This window comes from Dromaius novaehollandiae, chromosome 1, assembly GCF_036370855.1.
Source record: "Dromaius novaehollandiae isolate bDroNov1 chromosome 1, bDroNov1.hap1, whole genome shotgun sequence".
Taxonomy (NCBI): Eukaryota; Metazoa; Chordata; class Aves; order Casuariiformes; family Dromaiidae; genus Dromaius; species Dromaius novaehollandiae.
This window is the reverse complement of record NC_088098.1, coordinates 26,565,824-26,590,745: the sequence shown is the minus strand read 5'-3', so window position 1 is coordinate 26,590,745 and position 24,922 is coordinate 26,565,824. Positions and strand designations below refer to the sequence as shown.

The following is a 24,922-nucleotide window of genomic DNA, read 5'->3' as shown; positions in this document are numbered from 1 at the left end:
GATAGAGAGTGAGATTACACAAAAGTTAGAACAGGATTTCATAAGAAGATAGGATAGACAGCAATGATCAGGTGCAGGGCTCAGAGGTGTACTGACAGGCAGCCTGCTTATAGCCTCAACTGTCCGCACTGTTGCTTTCATCTGACAGCTCCTGTCCTATTGCCATTCCTTCCTTTCTTCATCTTATTAACTGTCATACACAAACTGCTTTTGTATCCCATTTCCACTCCTGCTACTCCATGCTTTAAAAAAAAAAAAAAAACACTCCTATGCCACCTGTAATTCCTATGCATCTCCTTAACCCCTTTCACCTTACCACTTTCCAGATCGTCTCTGTGCCAACCCCTCCTGGCTCTCCACATCTGTGATTTCCCATCACAGTCCCCACGTATTCTTCCTGAGCTTCATTAGGCCTGCTAGCATCCCAACAGCAGCAACGAATGTGAGGCAAAGCTTACCGAGGTATGAGTGCAGAGCGAGGTGCCTGGCTCTCAGCAGCATGGCAATTTTTGCTCTTATGAAGGAGCAACTTAAGATTCAGAAAGATGAAGTTTCTCTGTAGCTCTTCTTCCTACAGAGGTTGGTAGCTAAAAATCCACTCAAAAAATTTTGAGGGTAGGATTAGCAGGGCACTCCTTGGCTACAGTGTGCTAAAACACAGGATATGGCCTCCTTGTTGCTGCTTCCCTTCTTTTTTGGAAGCTGAGAAGTGACAAGGAAAGTGGACAAGTGTTTCCTTTCTCCTATTCTTATGTCCCTAGGTTATTGATAACTTCTGACTATAGCATTATAATGACTGTTCCTTCACATTTACTGCTCCAAGCTATGTTCGAGGGTATGGTACTGCAGTGCACTTAGCTCAGCCTCTCAGCTGCTGGGAGGAAGGAATCCCCAGTGCCCCCAGCTCGGCTCCCTTAACATACCTACCACGTAGAGGCAGCTGGTGCTGTCCCTATTTGCAGGTCGAGCTGGTAGGGAGGATGAGTGCATACTCAGGAGGCACACACGCACACACAGAGGACACTAACACAGCTGGCCACATGAACTAGTCCTGTTTCTCCTCTCCGGCTGATCAGGATTGAAGCTCACTAGTGAAAAGACTCTCACTGTCTAGATTCAGAAGCACACCTGCATGCATAGATCCCTTTAATATCACCATGGCCTCTAAGCTCATCCAATATCTATGCCCAGACACTAGGCCCTCTTACACAGTATGCACGTTGCCTCCTACTTGCCAGCTCATCCAGCTTCATGTTCTCTAGCAGAACAGATACATGCACTCGCACTTGTCTCACTAGTACCCCCACAGTCACGAATCCCGCGAATATTAGCACATCTCTAAGTCTGTTTAATATACATGCCTGGACCCTAGGCCACTTACCAGCCACTGGCTCAGACCTTGAATCTTTCCACATACAAATCTTCTCCTGCTCACTGGCTAGTCCAGCTTGAACGTTGCTAGCAAAAAAACATCCAGAGTGCTATTGATTATCCATTTCTTGGGTTAAAACTATGGATTCAGTTCAGGATTTCAAGACCAGGGGCTTCCACAGTGCCATGTATTTTGGAGAGGAGGGAAAAGAGATTCCTTCTATTGGTAGGCATTATGAGCTCCTTAAAGGATGTTGGTATGACATAGGTTAATCATTATGAACAGCAACAACCAGCAGTTACACCTGGATTATAGGTTTTGTGTTTAATTTTTTAAGTATAATACAATTCATGTTAATATGATTACAGAAATGAATGTCCTAAAACAATATTGTACAAAAATGTTTTAAGAGCATTTGTTGTGTTTTCCAATTAAAAATGTACTCTGATAGTCATTTTAAATGGTTACCTGACAAGCGCATAGACCATGTGGAGGACTGGAAATTATTTTAGTTACGATTGGTAAAATAACTTTTTATGTTTAAATAGTAAAAAGGTAAAATCCTTTAAAGTAACTATTACAGTAAGATTTTAGAACTTTTAGTTTTTCACATCATGTTTCTTAAAAAATTGAACTGATGGCAGGAGAACATACACGTGAAACTTAAGTGTTTCAGTAAATGGATAATAATGGATTAATAAAATAAATAATTGTATTGCTTGGTAATACAGATCTGCACTGCCTGTGATCCTGCTATAATTTTACAGATAATTGTGTTATGCATGTGCACTGAATTTCATCTGAAGATGTTTGCATAAAACAAAAGGCATGAAACACCTCAGCATGAATATATAATTCCCATTAGCACTAGACATAGAATATGTTGCATTGTCTAACAATACCACTTAAAGTCTTGCTGTTTGGTTTTCTTTGAATTCAGAAGACTTTCATAGTTCAAAAAAAAAGAAAATGGAAGGCTTTTATCTTTGTTAGATACAGTTCCTTTAACTATCTACTAGTAGACATACAGCTGCATTTAATTCCAGTAATCTAAGCCAAATTCTTACTTTCTCACTAGCAGATAAAGGCTTTGATACATAAACAAACTACCAAGTATCAGCCGCTCTGTACTAACTAGAGCCTTTGGAGAAGTAAGCTGCTTCAGGTTATCTGGTAAGCATGTCCACATGGACCAAAAAACAGCTTAAACATGATCACTTGTTTGCATATTAAAGCCTTTAAGTTGTTTTAAATCTCCTCTGCTCAGGCCTCCTGTTGCCAGCCTTGGAGTAGTTGCTGAGCAACAATGAGTCATGGTTCATCACTCTGCCAACTGATGAAGTCCTTTAAACTGTGTCAATATTAGCAACTACCTGCTTCTTACCTGAAAAGAATTTGTCATTACCTGAATGAATAAGGAGATTTAAAATTCTTTATTATCCAGAGAGGAATCTTTCCCCGTAGTAAAAGATGTAGAAATGCTTTATATAGTTGTAGTACCTTTCCAGTCTACACTTCCACAAGTATTTTTTGAATGTTCTAAGTGTAACACAGATGCCAATATAGTCTGCTCTGCCCATTGAAACACCTTGTTCTCTGAATACTTCCTCTTTTTTTTTTAAACTGGCGAACATCCTTATTTTCTTGAGGAGCACCAAAATTGTAAATCTGTGTAGCCTCTGATGTCTGCCGTAAGGGTGTGCCTTTCAGATAGAGAGATGGTATAGAATTCTCCTTCTTTGACCCACTTGCCTGACAAAGGGATGCAGAGGCTGCAGTGGGTCAGAGTTGTGGTGGGAGTGGACGGTAGGAAAGGAGTTTTATGAAAGGACTGTTATGAAATAACAAGCTTTAAATATTTCAGCTTCAGCATAGGTGAAATTCTTGATTTGTCTGTCCAAATAACCTTCATAACGTTTCTCAGTCCTATGCGCTTCCCTCCACCGTGTCCTGTCTTGCAGGCCCAGCTGGCAGAACTTCGTATCTGTGTTCTTACTCCCACAATTACAATCACTCCTAGACTGCCTCTGAGGCTTCTGCTTCATGTGCCTATCCATGACCTTCCAACAAACAGAAGCCAGGAGAAAAGCCTGAAAGCATTTGAGTGTCTTTTTGTGAACCTTTTAAAATAGCTTTAAATGTTGTGTGAGCATATGAATAAAAGCTCTGCACGATGTGGGAAAGACCATAGTATTGAAGAACTAGAGGGAAAAAAATGAGGTATGTTTTCTGCAACTTTGAAGCAAGCACATGCTTGTTAGAAGTTGGGCCTGAACCAGTATGGTTCTGACCAGTATGGCACTGAAGTCAGTGGAATGAATATGTGAAGGTGCAGGTTCTTTGCATAATTGTTGTCTCAAGTTGGTAGTTACAGACACCTTGAAATGAAAAATCTAGTGCCTGGATGATTGATAGCTTGATGATTGATGAATTAAATAATATATTGGTCAATACTGTTAAAACTGCATAACCAGACTGGAACTGTACTGGTTAGTCTGTATCATAACTTGCAAATTCTTGAAAGATGCAAGACTTCTAAGGATTAGGGTTGGGTATTTGGGGGGAGGTGCAAGCAGTTTTCCTCAATAAGAATATAAGCCGTAACAGGTATTTCATAAGAATACAAACTTAATGCATGTGGCTATTTATGCAATATTGCTCATGCTAGGGAACTTCTCTGCAATACTTGGTGATTAATTTGTGCCCTGAAGTATAAGGAATAACATTTTTTTTACTGCACAAATTTAAGTGCTCAAACTAATTCAAACACAAAGAACACCCATATTTGATATTTTGATTTTGTCATGGAGCTAGGAGAATTCTGCATTGAAGCCTTTAATAATTTTACATATTATGGCAGCGGAATTGCAATTTTGAAGTAAATGAAAAGGACAACGTGTTTTGCTTGAGCTTATTTTCTATTTATAAAGGATTTCAGATCATTGGTGTATAGCAGTAACTGTCAAACTATCCATATTTTAGAATTATAGGATATGTTATAGTTGCAAATCTTATGTCTGGTCATTGATATCAAGGCATAGTTTCCCAGTGCATAATTCCCTGTCTCGGTCTTTACTGCCTGTTTGCCACTCTGTTCAGGTGTTTTGATACAGTAGACCTGTAAACGAGATATTGTTGTAGATGTTTTGTCACTGATTTAAGGACTCCATAACTCTCAGACAGATGCCATCCATTTCGACTGGATTTCCTGAGCTTTTCCCTTTTGACTTTTTTGACTCGCAGTTGCACTTGGCCATCTCTTCTGAATCGGTATTTTTCTTCTTTATTTGTTTTATTTTTCTCTGATTTTTGTGAATTATAGACAGTGATCAATGGTTTTGTTTCACAAAATGGATTTTTAAAAGTATACCATGCAGAACAAACACACATGTCCATGCATTGTAAGTGGTTTGGCCGTAACTAAAACTGGTAGAGATCCTGTTTATTTCAGAGAGTCTTTGAATACAGACAGCTTCTGTATTGGTGTGCTGTTATGGTAACTCATTACAAACTGTGAGTGGCTTTGTTCCTCCCTCTTTTTTTAAAAAAAAAAAAAAAAAAAAGATTCCTTTTTCATACACTTTCTTTCAAATGGCCTGGCTGTTTTTGTTTGTTTCTTGCTCATTTATATGTCATTCTCCCATTCTTCATCAACGGTTTGGTCCTTGAGGAATAGTTCTTTCTTTCCCTGTGTAGTAGTAGCAGGTTAAAAGCCTTCTCTTACCTGTCTGGTATAGAAGCTTTAAAACTGGATATACCATGTTTCAACCGCACAACCTGGTATGGTGTTGTGCTGTCTACATTAACAAATAATTTGGTGCAGTAGGAGTGGTACAGCAAATAAAAACACTTGGTGCTGCAGTCTGTACAGCTGTATTTTGTCGTTTGGGGTTTTCACTTTGGATTATGTGTAGTCAGGTGTCCGATGCTAAGCAGCCTCAACATGCACGTGGTTCAAAACTGTCTGAAGGAAAGACTGTTGTTTTAGACCCATTATGTCTGCATGTAGTAAACATCCAGAGCAGAACACTGTTTAGTCTCCTTCCTAAGGAATCTAGTTCACATGAACCAAAACTGCTGTTTAAACTAAACCAGTGCATGAAACAGCTGGCGGGTAATCAGGGACTTCTGGACTCCTGCGTGGATCAGATATGCTCTGAGAGATGCAAGAGGAGGGGAAGGGCTGGGGAGTGGAATAAGGCAGTGTGGCACAGCCTTCTGCCGCCTGGCACCACTGCCAGAGCTTGCGGCATGTGCCCAAGGTCAGCACTACCCTGGCAATCCCTAAGTGGGAGTGCATGAAACTCATAATACAAAACCAGAAATAGTCATGAAACAATTGCTTGCAGTAATAAGTGATATTGCTGTCACTGGAGCATTTTGCTAGCATTTGTCTTGACCAGTGTGCCAGCACTGAATTTTATTATGACTCAGTAATGCATAAATAAATGAGATAGGATTTTTTTCTCTGAAGAATAGTATGTAACAGAAAACATCCTGTTTAAGGTTTTAATTTGATTTTGTCTTATATGGGAAGAAAACATGCAGCCTGTATTATTACTGGGCTAATTCAGTGTTGAGGAGCCTGCATGTATTTATACAGTTAGCAAAATGTTGCCTGAAAAACATAAACAACTTGTTAATTCCAACATAATACAATCTTGTTTCTGGAGGAAATTAACTTTAATTATTTTACCATTCAATCCAAGAGCTTTATTTGCAGTAATAGTTAGTAAGTGGATATCATATTTAAGAAGTCAACGTCTGTATCATGTGTTTAATGAATTTATGAAGGGTAAGAGAGAGAAAAATTGCTATGTCACAAAAATATTTATCTCAAAGTCCATGATGAAGTCAGAATAAGGCTGTAGAAATTTGATACAGCCTTCTGGGAGATGTCCCTTAGATCTGCAAAACATTAATATTTGGGTTCTGATTTGAAAATACTTTATTCTGAAATCAATTTTAAAAAAAATTATAAAGAATGCAAATAGTGGATTAGTTGAAATACAATCAAAGCTTTGTTTTCCCGAGCTAAAATTTCAGTTATGCTTAACTGCATTGATCCACATCACTGAACAGTATAATGATATGTCCTTTCCAGACATTATTTTATCCAGTTTGAATACCAATTTTTGGAGGTTTGAATCTAAAGGTAGAAACAACTTCTGCTACTCTCCATCTGGAAAAGCTCCAGTTCACTGAGAATGCAGCAATAGACCACAGAGCTTCCAACACCGCTGTGTCTCTTCCACATACTGACCTTCATTAAATACAAAAATCAGTTAAACAATTCAGCCTTGAAGGCCTTCTGAATATCAGGAAGCTCTGTCAGGACACCTGAGAGATGACAGCTGTCAGTATGAAACCTACATACATCAAGAATTCCAGAAACGAGTTTTCTCAGAAGACACTTTGAGATTAGAACTAATTTCTGTTAGTATTAGAAAAATTAAACTGACATTTAAAATGAAAATTTCACATTTTTTACTTACTTTTCTCAACTAATTGCAGTTTTCAAGGAATGTGCAACCACTTTAGTCAGGAGCAACCACTAGCAACCACTTTAGTCAGGAGCATGATAAAAATTCCTATCATAATTTCATGGGGGCTGCCTCATAGGAATGTCAAAAGTAGGTTTTCGATTTTTCAGGAAAATCATGCAGCCTTTCCTTTATCTTCTGAATGTAAAACAGTACTTTAAAAAACACCACTAGGAAACCCTTTTAACATCAAGAGGAAAAAATTTGAGTCTATGCATGACCTACATGTGCTTGGGAGTTGAATCCTGCTGGAGGAATATGAAAGGTGACAAGAGAAAAGATAAGGAAAATCATTCTAATGAAGGATTATTGTTCTCCACTAGCGATAATGAGAAGTAGAGGGTAAACATAATTAAGACCTTTTGCATAGCAATGCTGGCATAAAAGATACTAAGCTTTTTACAGTTGTTAAAGGCACTGCAAAAATAAGTTGTGGCAATGAAAGAGTATTATTATTCTTATTAAACATACTGTTAAGACCCCTTCTTTTTGGAAGAACTATGGTCACAATTACAGTAAATGGAAACTAGGACATGCCTAATTTCAAGCTTGTTAGTATTTGCAGAGAAATCAATGGAACAAAGTCAGTGGGTAAAATACACAAGTATTAAATCCATATACAGATCTTCACTTCTGACACTTTCTAGTGCTTATTTTTAAAGGATTGGAAAGGACGGTATTGAACCACTTAGCACAAAATTGTGCTCTCCTTTAAAGAAGTTACTTTTCATGTGAAAACAGCTGATTTCTAATCTTTATACCTCAAGCTTAGAACAGCATTGTTTATGCTTTGTTATGATAGCTTTGATAGCTTTGATATGCTTGCATATTAAATAGCAAGATAAACAGAAAAAAAACTGCTAATTATGGTTGATTAGATATGGATGATAAGTACAAAACAGGAACTGAAATGAACACTCTTTTTCCTTCCCTTCCACATCCTTCTGTTGAACTACATATTCTGAGTTTCAGACTACATAATTACATTGGTAATCTTCCAGGATAGTAGGGTAAGTTTTAATCATTGCTTTTTTCCCCTCTGATTTTAGGGAGATAACATGGATCTCAACGCTCCATGTCTACCAAGTCACATGACCATACTAAACAATAAAAGATCAAATATGATTTACTTCAAAAATACCTTTTTTTGTTGACGTGTCCTATTACTTTGGCTGCCCCTTGAAGTCAGTATAAGAATTTGCACAAGCCTGATTGATTCATAAATCCCTATTTTTAAAATTAAATATTTAAGTACAGAGAAAGTGTCAGGAAGACCAGTGAGCATTGGGCATCATTGCAGAGTCATCTTGATTTGCTTTGCTGCTTTTCTATTAAAATAATGGTGGAGACTGATGTAGTTCTTTACAGATGTTAGTTAAGACAGTCGCCGGGTATTTATGAACTACAGTTCTCATCTTGCAAATGCATTTAGGTGAATAATTTGAGTCAAATAGCCCATTGAACTGAATGAGATTGTTCACGAATAAAATGGTTTGCATAAGTAAGTGTGGAACTAACCACTAATATTGCAAAGAAAATTGAGGAAAGGAAAAGCTTTGGGGAGTGCATAAACAAATGCTCAGGTAAGGAGGGAGCTGGAGAATGAAGGGAGACTGCAGGCTGGTGCTCTGACTCATACATGTGCCAGGTCTGTCCTGCAATAGTGTTGAGTGGTGGGCAGGGAACAGAGGGAGAAGGACATGAGGGTTAAGTTTTATGGAAAGTTGCATAAGGTATTTAACCTGAACTTGGTTTCTTGATTCCTATCACACCAATGAGGAGATTTGAGTGCTGAGTGTCACGGGTGCAGCGGAGGAAGACTCTGCTAGCGCGTGCTAGAAGAGCAAAGAGGCGGCAGGCGGAGTGGGATTAGAAACGAGGCTATAGCAGTAAGTGTGGAAGAAGGCTGAAACGTGTTCTGGAGTTTTAGTAATGAAAACCTGTGTATACCCTTCACATGGCAGCTCACAAGGGATAGGCATGTTCTGCCCTGTCAACCTAGAGGTGCCTGTAGATGAGAGAAGCAACGTGGGTAAATCCTAAGGCACCTTCAAAGGAGCTGGGAAAAATTTTTTTACTGGCAGAAGGAGTGGATGTATTAAGACTTGGGGGAATATTCTGAAGATGTTGCTGAAATCAAGGGAATACCTACTGTAAGTGGAGTCCAGAATACAGCTTTCACTGTTTAATGAAACAGCAAAGCAGAAGTTCTGTTACTAATTGTCACGTGGATTGTCACTTGTGGGTGTTACTGTTGTTGCACATTTTTTAGTTCCAACTTTTGGATAAGGATGGTGGAAAAATTGTGTAAGCTTACAGGCATTCTTTTGATAATTAGAGTAAGACTTTTTTTTCTAGTTTTACTAATAGTAGGAATTGGCTTTGTATTTTGAGTATGACACATTTTTTTTCCAGCATAGACACTCTTGAGATGCTACCATTTCATCCTTTAGGTGTGTAAACAGAAACAATACTATTTTTGTTTAACTACAGTGGTAAGAAGTCAGAGTGACTTTAAAGAATATAACAAAATCATCCAAAAATTCACCTTTAATTACTGAGATTAATATTGTTTCACGACCAAGAGATCTAACCCCACATTTAGTTACACTGATGTTAGTCCATGCTCTTTATCCAGATGTGAGGTATTATGGATCTCTGAGTTTGCACAGAACTTGCCTGTGGTATGTTAAATATTTATAAACTGCATATTATTATCAGCACTTAAATGTTGTTATTAATACATACCAGGGTCGGTTTTGTGTGTCTGTCTGTCTGTCCCTCTCAATGTGAGAGCAGTGTGGTTGCTCTAGCGTTTATTTTTATTCATGTAGAGTTTTGTCTGTTTTGGCTTACACAAAAAGATGGCAAGCAGTGGCATATACCTATCGATGAACTAAGCAGTAATGTAATTTCTTATTTAAACATGATCTTATTGGCAAGCACATTGGTTTTGTTTTATTAACTTCCAACACTTTACATTTTTATTAATCAGTTTCCCACTACTTCTATTCACTTGTAGTCTGATGCCTGTACTCTGGTACCCATAGCAACACTCGTTAATGCTAATGAAACTGCAACATCCTAACCTCCCCGACAGAGCAGCCCTGTTAAATATGGCTATTAAGCACAGTTGTATTTCTGTTAGTTCCAGCTCCCAGCAGACACCTGCTCTATAGAAAGAAACTATCCTAAGATATTAGGATTTGGTAACTTACAGGTCTTCTTAAAACTGTCATTTTGTTGGAGTGAACTTCTCATATTCCCAGATAGTAGATGCTACAGCATATGTACAATTTCTGTAAAACTGAGAAGGTTTAGCTGTAGGATTAAGTATGCTTTTGAAGTGCTCATTTGCATTCAATGAAAAACTGCAGAGGGTTAAGACTGATTGATCTTAGGGAAGCTACAGGATATGCTGTCTCCTAGAGCACATGGACTTTTTAACTAATTCCCATTTATCATTGATAGTGTGTTAATGAGCAGAAGTAATAGCTAAATAATTCCTCTTGAACACAGACCAAATGATAATTCAAATTAATAGAAGCACTTGAGTGTTTTAATACAGAGACTGAGGAAATTGTTATGTATATTGATTCTTCTTTCACTAAGGAACATATTGTGCAGGTACTATTGGTGAGGATGATGACGGGGGGGTTGTATCTTTTACTCATGAGTTTTGTTTTCAAATAGTGTTTATTTGGCAAGTCATTAGTCATCCATCTTTCATACTCTAGAAAACAAAGGAAAAATCCTGTAATCAGTATAAAATCTCTTCCAAGAATATGACCACAAATTAGAGTGCAGCTGTGCCAATAAATAGATTCTGCAGTGCCAAGGTTGCAGTACAGGGAAGCTGTCATGTGTATATTTCAAGTGTCAAGCCAATATTTCTTGATATCTTTGCCATTACAGCTCAAGAAGTGCTACTAGAAAAAGCTGTAAAACTGCTTATTTCCAGGAGATTTTTAAATGTGGCATTGTTTTGGGCAAAATTAACAATAGGAATTCAGCTTGGTTCCCTAATGCAACACATGTGGGGTTTTAATCATTTTGATAAATAAATATTCCTGCGTTATAAATTGTGTGTGCTGGGGGGAGGATGCTCAGCTTTTCTGTTTTCCTGGAGGCATCTGTTACACTGTTATTACAGAGTGCCAGGTTTGCTGCCTGTCTTTTGTTTTCCTGTCGGTTTTTTTTTCCCCTTTGTTCTTTTCATGTGTAAAAACCTCAGTCTTTTGCTCATTGTTTAGACTCATTTATTTGCCTGTAGATCTTTTGTTGCATTCATTTTTGTTTTAGGATTGTTTCAAGTTATACTAATCTCCTCATAATATTAACCAGCTGTATTAATGTGATAATAAACCAGGCTTGTTAGTAATGAATTGATTCATTCAACTACTGGGTTTAATTAGAAAGACACTTAACATTCCAGCAGATGTTCTTATTTTGTTTCATTATCCTTGTGTTACCAACAGTGGGCTTATAAATATATGCTGTACATATCTATATTTACATAATATACTTTTGAATGTAAAACTTTGTTGTTGTGCCATAAGCTGCAAAATGGCATGAAACCTATAAATATCCAAGTTTTAAGCCAATTTGCATGAATTCCCCTGTAGCCATTTAGTTTCTCTGAATATACTAAGACTTGAGTTTTCAGTTGTATTCTTTATCTGATAATAAATAGCTAATGGCAAAAATGATTTTCAGCATTCCCTGCAGATTATTGTAGGGAGTTCCTCCCTCTGCTTGCTGAATGCCTTTTTGAGGTATTTGCCTCTCCCTGAGCTCTGGCACTTGAATCAAGGCTGCAGATTCCACCCCAGAGCCAAGACATGTGAGTTAGGAAGTGTAATGTTGAAGTTGTTTTTTTGTGGATCTGGTCCGTAGTACCTCCGCTGTCTAGTTAGCGAATCTAATTTATGCACCAATATTAAACTTGTCCTGAGGTCTAGACAGAGTTCGTATTTCGGATGTGCAACTAAGAAGAGTTGAGCACAACAGTTCTTACTGTATATAGTGAGTTAGATATGCCTATACAGAGGATAGTAGGTTTTGTGTACTCGAGCAGCAGTGCTGGATGTACTTGTTAGGAAGCACAATGATAAAATCTTAGTGCTTTGTTTTCCTTTGTGTGTAATGCTTTTAAAGAAACTCAGTACACTTTACAAGGCATAAGCATGGTGGTGAAATTACATGAGACAGTTGAATTTGTTAACTAGTTTTGCATCCTGAAAAGAGGAAAGTCCTATTTCACCTCATTGCTTCTAGCTGTACCTTCCCTCTTCTTAGCTTGCTCATGCACTTACCAGACTTTTCTGCGAGTGTATTCAACATTAAATACCAAAAAGAAAGAAGTGAATAGTTCTGTCTGGTTACAGAGTAGAATCAACTCAGCAAAGGATTTGGCAAGCATAGGAGCCAGTGCAAGCTAAAGAGCAGTAGTGGATGCTTAGGAGTGGGGAGGATAAGGTGGAGAAAGAGAGGAGAACAAGACATCCCTTCACATCTTGATGGTAGCAAGCTGTTAAACTGGCTAAACAATCTCCTGTAACTTTGCCATTCACAACTGAGCTTTGAAGACCGGAATCTTTCCTTACTTTTCTTCCTCTTATTCAGATCTATTGTATCGGCCATAAAATTACATGGCACATTGCTTTTTGATAGTTGCATGTGTGACTGTGCAGGTAGAGTACATTGCCTAAACTGCGATAGTCTGTATCATAACTATATGGGTATAATGTTTCCTTAATGTGCAAACTAACGTTAGTTTTGAGCTGAGAGCAGTTATATTTGATGCAAAAATGTTCCAGTAAGGAAAACGATGCCACTTCAAGCCTGTTGCGTGATTAACTCTAAAGATTAGTTAGTCTATATTATAACAGCACTTAAAATTAAAATAAAGCCAAATAATTTCTTTAACAGACAGTCTTTTTTCATGTTCTTTTATTACTGTTATAATGGTGTAGAGGTCCCATCCAGAGATCAGGATACGATTGTACTGGATATCATACATGTGCCTAAAACAAAAAGTTTTGCCTATTCTAGTTCTTAGAGCAATTTGTGTGATCCAGCTCATTTTTATATACCATCTCATTGTCAGATGTCCTTGACGTATTCATTTGATTTTTCCCCTGAAAAATTGGGTACACTTTTTAGTCTTTGTTTTCAAAGAATGTGCTCTTCTAGTCTCTTTTTTTTTCTACTGATTTACATTTTTTAGCTGTGGATTAGATGTAAAAACTACGGTTTTATCCACCATGTTAAAAGTTGAACAAACACGGTGTTAATTCTGTGAATGAGAGAGGGGTTTTCTTAGTTCCTGAATTTAGGTGCGCTTTCTGTGAAGTCTCTGGGATATCTACTTGCGTAACAGTTGTGCTGTTTTTCCTCTATGCAGAGGAGAAAAATTCACTGCAGAAAGGATAATTTGGCAGAAACTTATCGGAGGATCTTACGGGGTCTGTTCTCTTAGGGAACTAAGTCCTGTGCTGCTCACCATAGGCACAAATAGCTAGGAAAGGAGATTAGGTGATAAATTTTGCTGTTAATGTAAAACTTTTTCCAAGTAGTAAGCAGTAGGACTAACTGAAGTATTGCAAAATAATCTCATGATATTTAATTGAACTGGAAAGTAAAAACGATACTCAAGGTTAACAAATGCAGAATAATGTGCTTGGGAGTGAACACAGAGAGAATATGTCCACTGTAATGTATGATAATATCTAATTCCGAAATTTTATGAGATTTTTAAATCACCAAAGATGGTTCAATGGTTAAGAATAGTACAAAAAGCAACAAGATGCTAGAAATAAAGAAGGAGTAGAGAAGAGCTTGAGGGAAAACTGTGCTAGTTTAGGAATCCATTTCCTTCCCCTCTTGTAGAGTTCTAGGCCCATCCTTCAAATTTTAAAAAGGGTAGAATAGAACTAGAAAAGAGTTGAACAAGGACAAAAAGGAATGAATGACAATTAGGAGCATGTGAAGCATTGCTACAGGTCTTAGTAAGTGTTAAAAGATAGACAATTTCAAAAAGTGCTGAAACAAATCCATGAAAGAAAAATCCATAAAATACTGTTAAACAGAGGTATGGGTATAGCCTGTAACTCAAAGGCTCAGCCGTCAGATTTCTGGAAGGCTGTGCTATTTGTCTGGTCACTATTTGTTTGCCCTGTTTTTATACTCTTCCCTAGGTTTTTGCTTCTTGTCGCTGTCACACAGGGTACTATACTGGATGGATGTTTAATCTGACCTTGTGCAGTTATTCTCGTGACAGTACACTTTAAGAGAAAGCTCGCTGCTTTTCCCTGATTTTCAAGTGTCTCTGCATTGGGAGTCCTGGTGGAGTCTGAGAACTTGATCTGAGTGTTTCTATTTCCCTGTTAGCCTTCAGCTGTGTTTTACAGTTCAGCAGCTTTCTTCAGTACCTGTGACCACTCTGCTCCAAATATAGCAGCAAAATTAGCTGGTTTTGCAGAGATTTCAATAATATGCTTAGCTTTATTTCTACTGTCTTGATGTTTGTGTTATGTGCTAATCCATTAAGTACTGTGCTAAAGGCTGTACATCTTTGTTCAGCTCTTGTGCATTTATCCTCTTGTTCACTGTTTCTTGCAGCAGATGAGAAGGAGGATGTTTTCATGGATTCTTTTTTCCCCTCACCTCCTCCTTTAAGTGTCTTTATAATAAATTGCATACGCTTCTTCAGTAGCCACGCTGGTCCACTAGTCTATATTTAAGTTGTTCTCTTTTAGTATTATCTACTCTCTTTGGGCATCAAGAACTTCTCCATCCCTGTTTATTCCTTTCTGCAGCTCATCACTAAACTTCAAGATTAACAGCTCCATCTTTAACCTTTTCTTCAAGTCCAAGCAGTTGTTACTTCCAAGTATTCCTGCTAAATAACTCTATCGGCTCCGTGCTGAATAGCACATCCTGCCATATACACCTGTCTTCTGGAAGTTGGTTTGTTGAATCAGGTAGGCATTTGTTTATTAGGACTTCTGAGTGTTTAAATAGGTCATTGCAAGAGACCTAAACCGAAAATGAACAAAAAGCAGTGTCGCTGCTCACTGGGCACAGCTGAACTGGCTGACAGACTGTCTTCTTAGTTCTCTTGGCATCAGTGAGAGTCAGCAATTGCAGAGAAAATTAAGTTGCTCTACTTTTTTCTTTAAACATGTTTTAATGATTCTTCAGGCTGTAAACCAGAACTAACTGTAGGAATTCACAGGCCTAGAGTCTTGCAGGTAAAACCAGTTTTGCTTAGGAGTGCTGATCCTTTCACGAGAAATGCTGTATCACTTGGTTTAGCAGCTGCTGTTCTTAAAATATAAAAAAATGGAACAATTTATACATATCCCAGTTTGATAAAGAAATACGTGGGGGAAGGGAATAGAGTGAAGTGCAGGTAAAACTAGGAGAGAAAAAATGTTAGATTGTCAATAGCAGTTGTACTGCTGTAGCATAGCTACCGTTTCTCTGTGCTGTATCAGATAAACTGGATTCAGTCTAACCTGACCTTCGGTCTTCAGCCAAGTCACTACCTTTCTAGGAAGTTTAATTTTTAAAACGTTGTGAGTAGAAACCTTAACAGTTTTGTAGGGTTGGTTTTTTGTTCCACGAGCAGCATGGAACTAATGAAGCCTATGTTTTTGTTTCCTGCAGTTTTCTACCCTTTTCCACCTGTGGCCCCCCAATAACTCCAGCTTACCCTCTGCCCCTACAACGTCCCTGCTGGGCAGCAGTCCGCACATGCTGTGGCTGCCCTGGAGCCTTGCGTGCACAAACTGGCTGGTCAGCTGCTGGTGAATGGTGTACGTGAGGGACAGCAGAGTCCTCGTCTCACCTCTGCGCCTCTTTCTTTACCTAGAGGACAATTTGTCACAGAACTTTCAGGAGTTTCCCAGGTCCAGGTCTGATACTTTAGCCCTACTTTGGTTATTCCAAAGTCTTGGCAGGGTGCATGGGGGAGAGAACATAGTTCCTCTAGCTTATTTTCCTAGGAAAGAAAAGCTAAATGGTTATGATTTTTAAATTATTTTTCAAGTTTTCCATGTGGGCAAGTTATCAGATTTAGCGTATCTGTTGATATATTTATATATATATATATATATATATATATGAATGAATTTTGTAGGGCAAAAATTGTTACACTGATTCTTCTCACTGATAAATATTGTTAATTGAACTTCGTTTAACCTTACACATTTTTAAAATCTTGCTTGACTTGGAGGAAGGGGGGAGAATTTCCTTAATTTTTCTTAATTTTTTAGAGATCATCAGAAATCTCATTTCTTTCCAAAGGTGCTTATTTCACTGTAGGCATTCAGAGACATAGAGTTTATTCACCTGGTGCACAAGTTAACGTTATGTCACAAGAGTCAAGAGCCATGATGGTTTCTTTTTTGTTTTCATCTCTAGAGTAAAGGAACTATTTGTGAGTTTTTTCCTATTTGCTTTTACTGCCCTTCTGCTATCGAAAGTCGATGTAGTTAAAATCTAAGATATGTATCTTTGAAGTTGTCATTTTATTTCCAAGATCCTTACAGAAGGCTGAGATACAATTTGTTTGGAAAGTGAACACCAGAGTTTATTTCCAGACAACTGCAATTTGGTCAGGCTAATGGGCCAGCTGTAGAAATCTGTTACTTTCACAATGTATCTTAATGAATTATGCTAATTCATGCCAGTAGAAGAGCTTATGAATTTACATTGCTGCTGTTTAAATGGTGGGGAGGACACATACCTCAGATTAGTCTTTTTATTTGGGTAAGGGAGAAGCAGCAATGCTACTGTAGTACCGTGCGGTCCATCCACTCGTTGAACTTCAGACAGCAATGCACCTGGAGAACATCAATTAGTGACTTACCTCTTCATTGTGTTATATGTACGAATAACATATGGCCTGGCTCTAGTGCAGGATAGTGCAAACAAAGGCTATTACCCTTTCCACATAGGGCAGGCCTGGCCCCTCCTCATTACATGTACAGTTAGGAAGTATTTTGGTAGGCCTAGGTTTCCACGTAACAGTAATGCTTAGCTAGAATAGCCTTTTCCTTTGTCACAAAATAGTAAGAAAGATCCTAATGGGAAAAAGACAAATCAAATATATACAGCCCATCAAAAGTCAGAAAATGATAAAGTACTGTGTACTAAATAAGAGAATAATTAGGTAAGTCCACATAAAAAACAGTCTGCTCTGTTCAGTCTAATGCCTTGCTGATAGTTTGAGTGTGACATAGGCAAGCTTCATTTATGTTAGCAGGTAGACTAGGTAGCTAAAGGAGGAAAAGCAGGCTTCTCATCACTAAATTTCTGTTGTAATACACAGTGCACTTTTACTGTCTGATAACCTTTGACGATGTCAGCTGGGAATTTCACTTGGAGCAGATACTCAAGTACTAGCCTCTTCTAACTTCACACAGTTCTTCTGGAAATAATGCAGTTAACTGCCTTCCAAACATTTGTTGCTAGAGGCATCCATGCAACGAAACCAAGACCAAAAAAACCTACTTTCCCAGGTTTTACCTATACTGCCTAAAAGTACTCTGTGTGATACAGGTTTTTCTCTTAATCAAAACTAATTTAATTATTCTTTTTATTTATCTTAGATACAGAGTGTATTTTGGAGCCTCTCTCTCTGCCAGAAAGTCCAGGCGGTGTTGCTGCTGTTGAAAGTTCCCCCTATGTGCCTTGCATTCTCTGCAGAGAATGCTATCTCTTAGCAGAACAAAACCAACTCCTGAAGCACATGATTACTGAACACAAGCTTGTCATAGCAGATGTGAAACTGGTTGCAGATTTTCAAAGGTAAGGGTTTTTAGGGTTTAAAATGGGTATATATGTGTGCAAATATCATAAAAAGCTTCAGAATCCCAGGGACTGTCTTTTTAAAAAACTTATTTTGAAGCTATAAGGTGGGAGGATTTTTTTTTATATTCTTTTTGTTGTTGGATTCTAAGGTTGGTTTCTCCTCACTTCCCCAAGATGTTGCTAGGATCAGGAGAGTTGATAATTGTGACACAAGACAATTTATGTTAGGAATTGTTTGTCATATCATAGTGACTTTTCAGATCCTGTTATTAATTAGCAACTTCAGTACAATCTAGAAAGCTGTTTATTTCATAACACACATTCTAGACAATCAACTCTTCCAATTTTTGGTTTTATTCTTAAGGGCAAGACTATTTCTACTGCTGTGCAACTTTCTAAAGCTCCATATTGTAAGCAGAAACTCTTCAGTACATGAACTCTCACATTCTTGGATAAAATTCATTTACGCTATCTTAAGGATGCAAGTATTTCCCCACAGAAATCACATTTAATCCTTAACTATACTTTACAGTACTGTGATCTACATGTAACTGTGACTCCTTCCACAGCTGTGTCATTGATCATCTCAGCAGGGTCACATTTGGCTTTCTCTCTCTTAACTTCCTCCAGTAGCTGGCACAGGCCCAGCTGGCTTTTAATTCCAGCACTTGCTTGGCATTCTGTTTTCACACACGACAATGTATGGTCCAGACATGAGGCTAGATGGTACCTACCAATTTGTAGATAGTTCTGTTGCAGTGTTTAAACTTTAGCTGCCTAATTTACTGACTAAAGGGCATTTTCTGGTAGGTCTTCTGTGATTAGATACTCAGCCAGACCAAATAACTTGTGTCTATCAAAATGCAAAACTGAAAGATTAAGATGAAATTTGGAAAGTGTAAGCCATATAAACCCTTATGCAGAAGTATGAGCTTAACACTGCTTAAAATTGAAAATGGACACTTGTTTTTTGCTCGCTTTCATGCTGAAAGCAGGCAGAGCAAGAATGCAGTGTTCTTTGGAGATAATGCTAGTTTCCTCAGATAAATAAAGGGATCAGAACTGCTCAGTAATGGAATGGCAGTTTAACTGTGCTTGGGGGATTATCCTGGGTTAATAGAAACATATTTTAAAATCACCTTTTCAAGAAAATGTCCATTTAGATTCTTTTTGCTGCTAATGCAATTGGAAAGTAGCCAAATCTTAAAGAAGGTGGCTCCAGGATGTGAAATGGTGGAGCTGTAACTCTGAGGTGTACCTTCTCTTAGTTGCAGTACTGAATATCGGTAGAATAGTCTAATACTGCACACAAAAAAGCAAGTCTAATCTGAGATGTTAAATAGGAGAGCGGGGCATAAAAATAGAGGGAAATAGCTACAAATAAAAATTAATATTTTTATAGTCAGCAACGAGTTATGTCCAGTCTTGAACATTGCATTGCTTGACAGAACTACAAGAACTGAGAATATAACAGAGCGCAATGCTAATGATTGGTCATGTTTTATAATGTTCCTATGAGGAAAAGCTAACAAATTTGTTTTGTTTAGCTTGGAAGAATAAAGATAAATTGGGTCTAGGGGGAAGGGGAGGAAGTAAGGGAAATAAGCTTCCACTCTGTGAATGACTGATGTAAAGAGGACACTGATCACTTGTTCTCTGTCCCTGGGAGTATGACAAGGAGTTGGCTTCATATAAGCATTGACTATTTGGGTTAAATCTTATGATATGAAATCCTCTAACAATAACCTTCATGGCACAGAGGTTAAGGTCAGGTAAGATTTTGTCTGAATGATGTTCAGGGCTATTTCAGTGCAGGGGACAGACTAAAAGACATCTTGAAATCCCTTCATTTGCACGTTTATGTCCTAAAAACTCAGGGAAGACTTATCTTGGAAGACTTGCTTTTCTATGTAGCAGCAAAACTATTTCAATGTGTACTGAGCACTGGAGCAGGCAGGGGAACAGCAAAACACTCACCTCTCACTTTTAGACGTCTAGTGATGCCTCTGAATGCACTTCAGCCATTCATGCTGGCATTAATGTGCTTAGCTGTCTGTTGTGCTGGAGGTTAACCCTCTCCATGTCAGGGTTAACAGAGAAAAACATTTGCTGATTCCTTGGCTGCTGTAATTAAAGCTCTCATAAATTAAGATAAATCGTAGATGTAGTATGAACCACTGCAGGATGTGATAGCTGTGGAATATAAAGTCTCAGATTGTGCCAGTGTGAACAGCTACAGCTATTTAAAAATTTTCTGGTAATGTGTCTGAATTTTTATGCTTTTTTTCCTGAGTTGATGGCATGTCAATAGAAAGCAGTCTTTGAGTAGTGGGCCTTGATCTTACCAACTCTTACAGATTAGTATCATGCACAAGTTATGGGTGTAAGGATAACCATGCACTTAAGCATTTGCAGAATTTTTTGTAGTAAGATTCTGAATAATTAGCACAAGGGCTGCTTGGTTCCCTTCACATATAATTGTAAGTGATGGTTTCTTCTTGATTAGACAGTAGCTTTTAGTTCAGTGGGACCCTAATCTCAGTTGGGAGTCTGTCAATGCTGCTATAGTAAAAGCACTGTACAAGCTTGTTTTTTAAACAACCACAGCCAATGGATTTAACTTTCAAGATGTATTTAGGGGGATCCTTATTCTGTCTGCTAGCCCACCCCCAGGTGTTTGGGGATTTCATTTTTCTGTCTTTCTAGTTGTCTGCCAAGCTACAGTTTTCAGTGTAGTTCCACAGGAGACCTGACAAAACCTCACTTTTGACAAGTTTTTGTTTTTACTGAGTTTTATTTTCTTGTCTGCATCTTGCAGAACACCAAGCACAATATTTTGGGAATAGGAGAGTCCCCTGTAGCATATCTTTTCAGTAAAGATGCATCTGAGTGGCATTTCTGTCTAAAGATGTGAATAGGTCACATTGTTTATGTAGAGCTTAATGCAAATCTTTCTTACTGAGATCTTCACTTATTTTGGCATGGTAGCTGAACCCTGTTTTAATGAAGCTGAATAAACTTAGTGAACTGGAAAACCAGATTAAAGGAGGAAAAAATAGACAGGAATTAAAAAAAAAAAAACCCAAGCAGTCTAAGAATTTAAAGGATGGAAAAAAATGAGAGCAGATCAACTGTTTATTAAATTTTTTGATGTTCCCTCCTTTATTAATTCTCCCTCCCTTTTTTTTTAAAGATACATCTTGTATTGGAAGAAGAGGTTCACAGAGCAGCCCATCACAGATTTTTGTAGTGTGATAAGAACAAATTCGGAAGCTCCATTAGGTAAGTAAGTATTCTGCTTATCTACTCTCTGTTGGTCAGATCGTGTGATAATTTATGGCACATACTGCTGCTTTGATACAGCTAAGCATGAAGTAATCTGACACTAGGCCAGAAAACCACAGAAATCATGTTTAACTGTTAACCACATGTTTAAACTTACCTTTTCAGTAGAATTGTACTTCAGCATGTACTTCAGCACTGTGCTGAGTGAGGATGAACTCAAGTACGTACTCAAATGCTCTGGTGAATTGAGGCCAGATTGTAAGTCAAGACCTAGAAGCAGTGCTGCTCCACATCATGGCTAAGGAAGCTTTGGCACCCACCAAAATAAGTGGTGACAGTTTTTTCCAGAAATGTGGAGAAGTATTCCTAGTGAACTGTCTTTCCAATTTCACCTTGATCCCCACCCCACTTATGCTACTACCTCTTCTGGACAACAGGGCTGCAACCACGATTCCTTTCCCCTGTCATTATGCTTACTACTGCCCCAAGAATATTAGGAGAAAACATCTTTATGTTAAGAGTAAGAAGACTGCAGTTGTCTGGGCTCCAACACAAGACCACGCAATTCTGCTGCTTTGGCACAATATGACTACTAACTGTTACTTAGGAAAATAACTTAAAAATCTCACATGCAAGACAGAATTAAAGCTTATTTGATGTTTCTTTCATGCTGATTTTAAACTGTGACCAATATCAATGATTAAAAGTGCTTTGATGGCCCCAGAAAAACCAACATAAAAAAGAATAAAGGTGGAGAGGGGGAAATCTATGCTATATTTTTGTCTTTGTACTGCGATATAAATGATGTAAATACAATTCAGTTTAAGAGCAGAAGCATATGTGTAGTTACTGACAAAGGCTTATAAACAGTGTGTAAAAATATGTGTATAAAAATACTTAAGTATGTTTCATTGAATTATGAAAGTAAAATAAGTGATTTTTAAAGGTAAAAAAAAAACCTCACATTCTTAAAGCACCCTGAAGGTTTAGCAGATTATATGCTTCAAATATTCAAGGCAGCTGCAACTTTCCTTCCCTTACCCTCACTTCCTAATCTCTTAACAGAAGACCAGGACAATTATTTTCTTCTATGTGATGTTTTACCAGAAGACAGATTACTTAGAGAACAACTTCAGCAAAAGAGACTGGTAAGGAATTACTTATATTGTGTCAGCTTTTTTGAGGTAGACAGTCTCATAGTATAACATACGGAAATTTACTGGGCATTTTAAAGTTAAAGCATTTTATATTAAATTGCAAAATTTAGATTTTTTTTAGCTCATTTCCATAGCTGCTACTTAAACATGTACAAACTCCCTGTTTATAGATTTTTCCTTGGAATAAATTTACAGGTTGTATGTCAGAGCTCCACACGAGTGGAAAATATGCCCAGAGCACAAAAAAAAGCTGTGTGCGCTGAATATCTTCTTGCAAGATTCTGCAATGCATTGACACACTTTCTTTTGTGTAATAATATACACGTAGGGAAATTAGCAAAATAAAACTCAGTGTGAGGTTCTGTGAAATGGGAAGGTGATACTTATTTACAAAATCTTTTAGCAGGTTGATTTTATGCATTCACACTATCTCATACTCACAAGCACCAAGCTGCATGTGCAAAGGAGGTCTGGCTGGGGTCATTTTTGTGAGATACAAAGGACAAGAAATTTCAGCTGTTGAGTCTTCATCACATTTCCGGGATTCTTCTTGGCTGATGATGACAAGCTAATATTTTGGACAAATCTCTCACACCTTTTAGGAGTCATTGGTTCTAATGGGGTGGTCCTTTGCCTTAGACTCTTGCTGACCTCAGCTTCCACAAATCTTAGGCCAGGTTGCTGTCCATGGTATTTTTTCCTTGTTTGGAATGTATGTTTGAAATACACGTCTGTAGTCTGTTTCGCCGTTGGGCTAACTCAAAAATGAACGTTTTTTGATATGTAGCAGTCTTGTTGTCATCCTCTTAGTGTTAGGATGGGTCTTTTGCTGAGGAATGATCTGTACCGCAGTCTTCAAGTGCAGGTCTTTTGGTCTTGATATAAAATGTTCCTCGGTTTACTTCTGAAAGTGAAGTCCTGGGAACGGTGTCCTTCTCAACACAGGCCTTTTAACCCTTTGTTCTGCTGTATCTTCTGTTCTTCATTCATGCTAACCTTAATGTTTCTGTTACAAGTCTCTACATACACAGCATGCAACTAAAAAAGACCTTAAAACATAAGCCTTCAGAATGATAGGAGATGCTTACAAAGACCAAATCCTGCTAGGGCTAGTCCCCAAGAAAACTGAGATTGTCGGGCAGGATCCATTTGGTCCAAATACTCTGTGAATGCTCTTTTAATTTGTTGGTTTAAGTACTGTCTGCAGCCTGCGACAGTCTACTAGTGAATCCTCAAACTGTGGAGTGTACAAGCTTTGCAGTGCTATCCATAGTATCCCAGCTCTCACAAAGAATTGTGGTAGTTCTACCACTGAGGCATTCTCATGGAGTTGGAGTTGCCACAGCTGAAATCTCCATTCCTGTGTAGGTCCTTTGGATTGGCATGGACTAAGAAAAAAGCAGCTGATGCACTCATGCCTAGCACGCTTCTATTCCAATTCATCATAAGAAGAGCAATCCTGGATCAGTAAAAAAAGGTTCACCTAGATCATTATCTGATCCTTGAGAGCAGCAAAGTGTCTATGGTATTTTTTTTACCCTTTTCTGAACAGATAGGTCAGAACTGAAGGAATTTGAACTGATTCTTTCTCAGAATATTTTCCCAGTTCCGACAGTTGGCAGCTCAAGAATTTCCTGAGTCAACAACACTGTACCTGTATTTATTAACACAACTGATTTTTCTTTTGTCAGCCTCCTATCACTCCCTGAACCCAGATAAACTCCTAGTATCCATAGCTTCCTGTAGCAATGAGTTGCACAGCTTAACCACACATTATGAAAGAACTCTCTCTCTGGTACTGTTGAATCTGTCACTTCATACCTGGCATGTTTGCTTATTAGAAGAGGTAGCGAACAAGTGTTCCTTAGTCATCTTCTCCACACCTTTCATGATTTTCATACCTTACATCATGTCTTCCCTCAGTCATGTCTTCCAGGCTGAAGGTGCTGTCTATTTAATGGTTCTTCATTGTTCGTCATTGCAGCACTTTTCTGTACCTTTTCCAGTTTGCTACAATCCCTTTGAGGTTATCAAGGACATCCTGAATATTGCACATGGGCATGCAGTGTCCTAATGAGTTTCTTTTCCCCATCATGTATAATGCTGTTTGTGACTTTGAGGCGGGGGGAAAAAGGGTCATTATTGAGCACGCAGCTAATGTTTTCATAGAATTGCCTATTTTAATAGTAACTCCTGGCTGCTGCACACTGGACTGTACTTTTTCTTTTTTAAAGGGCATGTATTTCTGTTTTTGTGGTGTTTTGCACTATACAGCCCTATTCCATCTAGCCCTTCTCTCCACTACCTGTGTCCAGGGAGTGCAGATTCTGTTGACAGCTGAGTCACCCCATCCGCTCTGGAAATAGATGTTTCCCCAAATTTAGAATGGAATGCAGGATTTAGCCTAAAGCAAGTGTTGTTTTTGTTTACAGAGTAATTGAGTTTGAAAAGAGATGCATTCTTGTTTATGGGGGTGAAATAGTCTTTGTTATTAACACTGTTTTACACATCAGAATTGTATCTGCAGTTTTTACAGAAAGATTTTGTGAAATTGAGCTGTGGCTGTAGTTGGGGCCAATGGAGTCATGGCTTTAGTTACAGCAATAAAGTCTGTTTAGTTTTTCACTTCCTTTTGCTGCAATCTGAGTGTCGACTTGCAAGTTAAATAGTTATTTTGCTTTGCAAAGTCTTTTACCACCAGTCAAGTCCAGCAATTAAGAGTAAGCTGGCAAGTGGGCTCATGT

The 24,922-nt window shown here is 38.1% G+C and overlaps 1 protein-coding gene across 6 annotated transcripts in view; it reads left to right on the top strand.

Annotated features, from left to right (window-relative positions):
- Positions 1 to 24,922, top strand: part of ZNF277 (zinc finger protein 277) — a 51,796-nt gene that overhangs the window by 3,983 nt on the left and 22,891 nt on the right. For 4 of the 6 annotated variants that reach the window (XM_064507772.1, XM_064507766.1, XM_064507784.1 and 1 more), the window contains exons 2-4: positions 17,535 to 17,733; positions 20,930 to 21,018; positions 22,087 to 22,169. In XM_064507772.1, the coding sequence (XP_064363842.1) occupies positions 17,535 to 17,733; positions 20,930 to 21,018; positions 22,087 to 22,169 (371 nt within the window). Of the gene's footprint in view, positions 1 to 14,735; positions 14,901 to 15,588; positions 15,837 to 17,534; positions 17,734 to 20,929; positions 21,019 to 22,086; positions 22,170 to 24,922 lie in introns of all 6 variants that reach the window. The other 2 variants (XM_064507777.1, XM_064507790.1) reach the window with 2 other exon arrangements.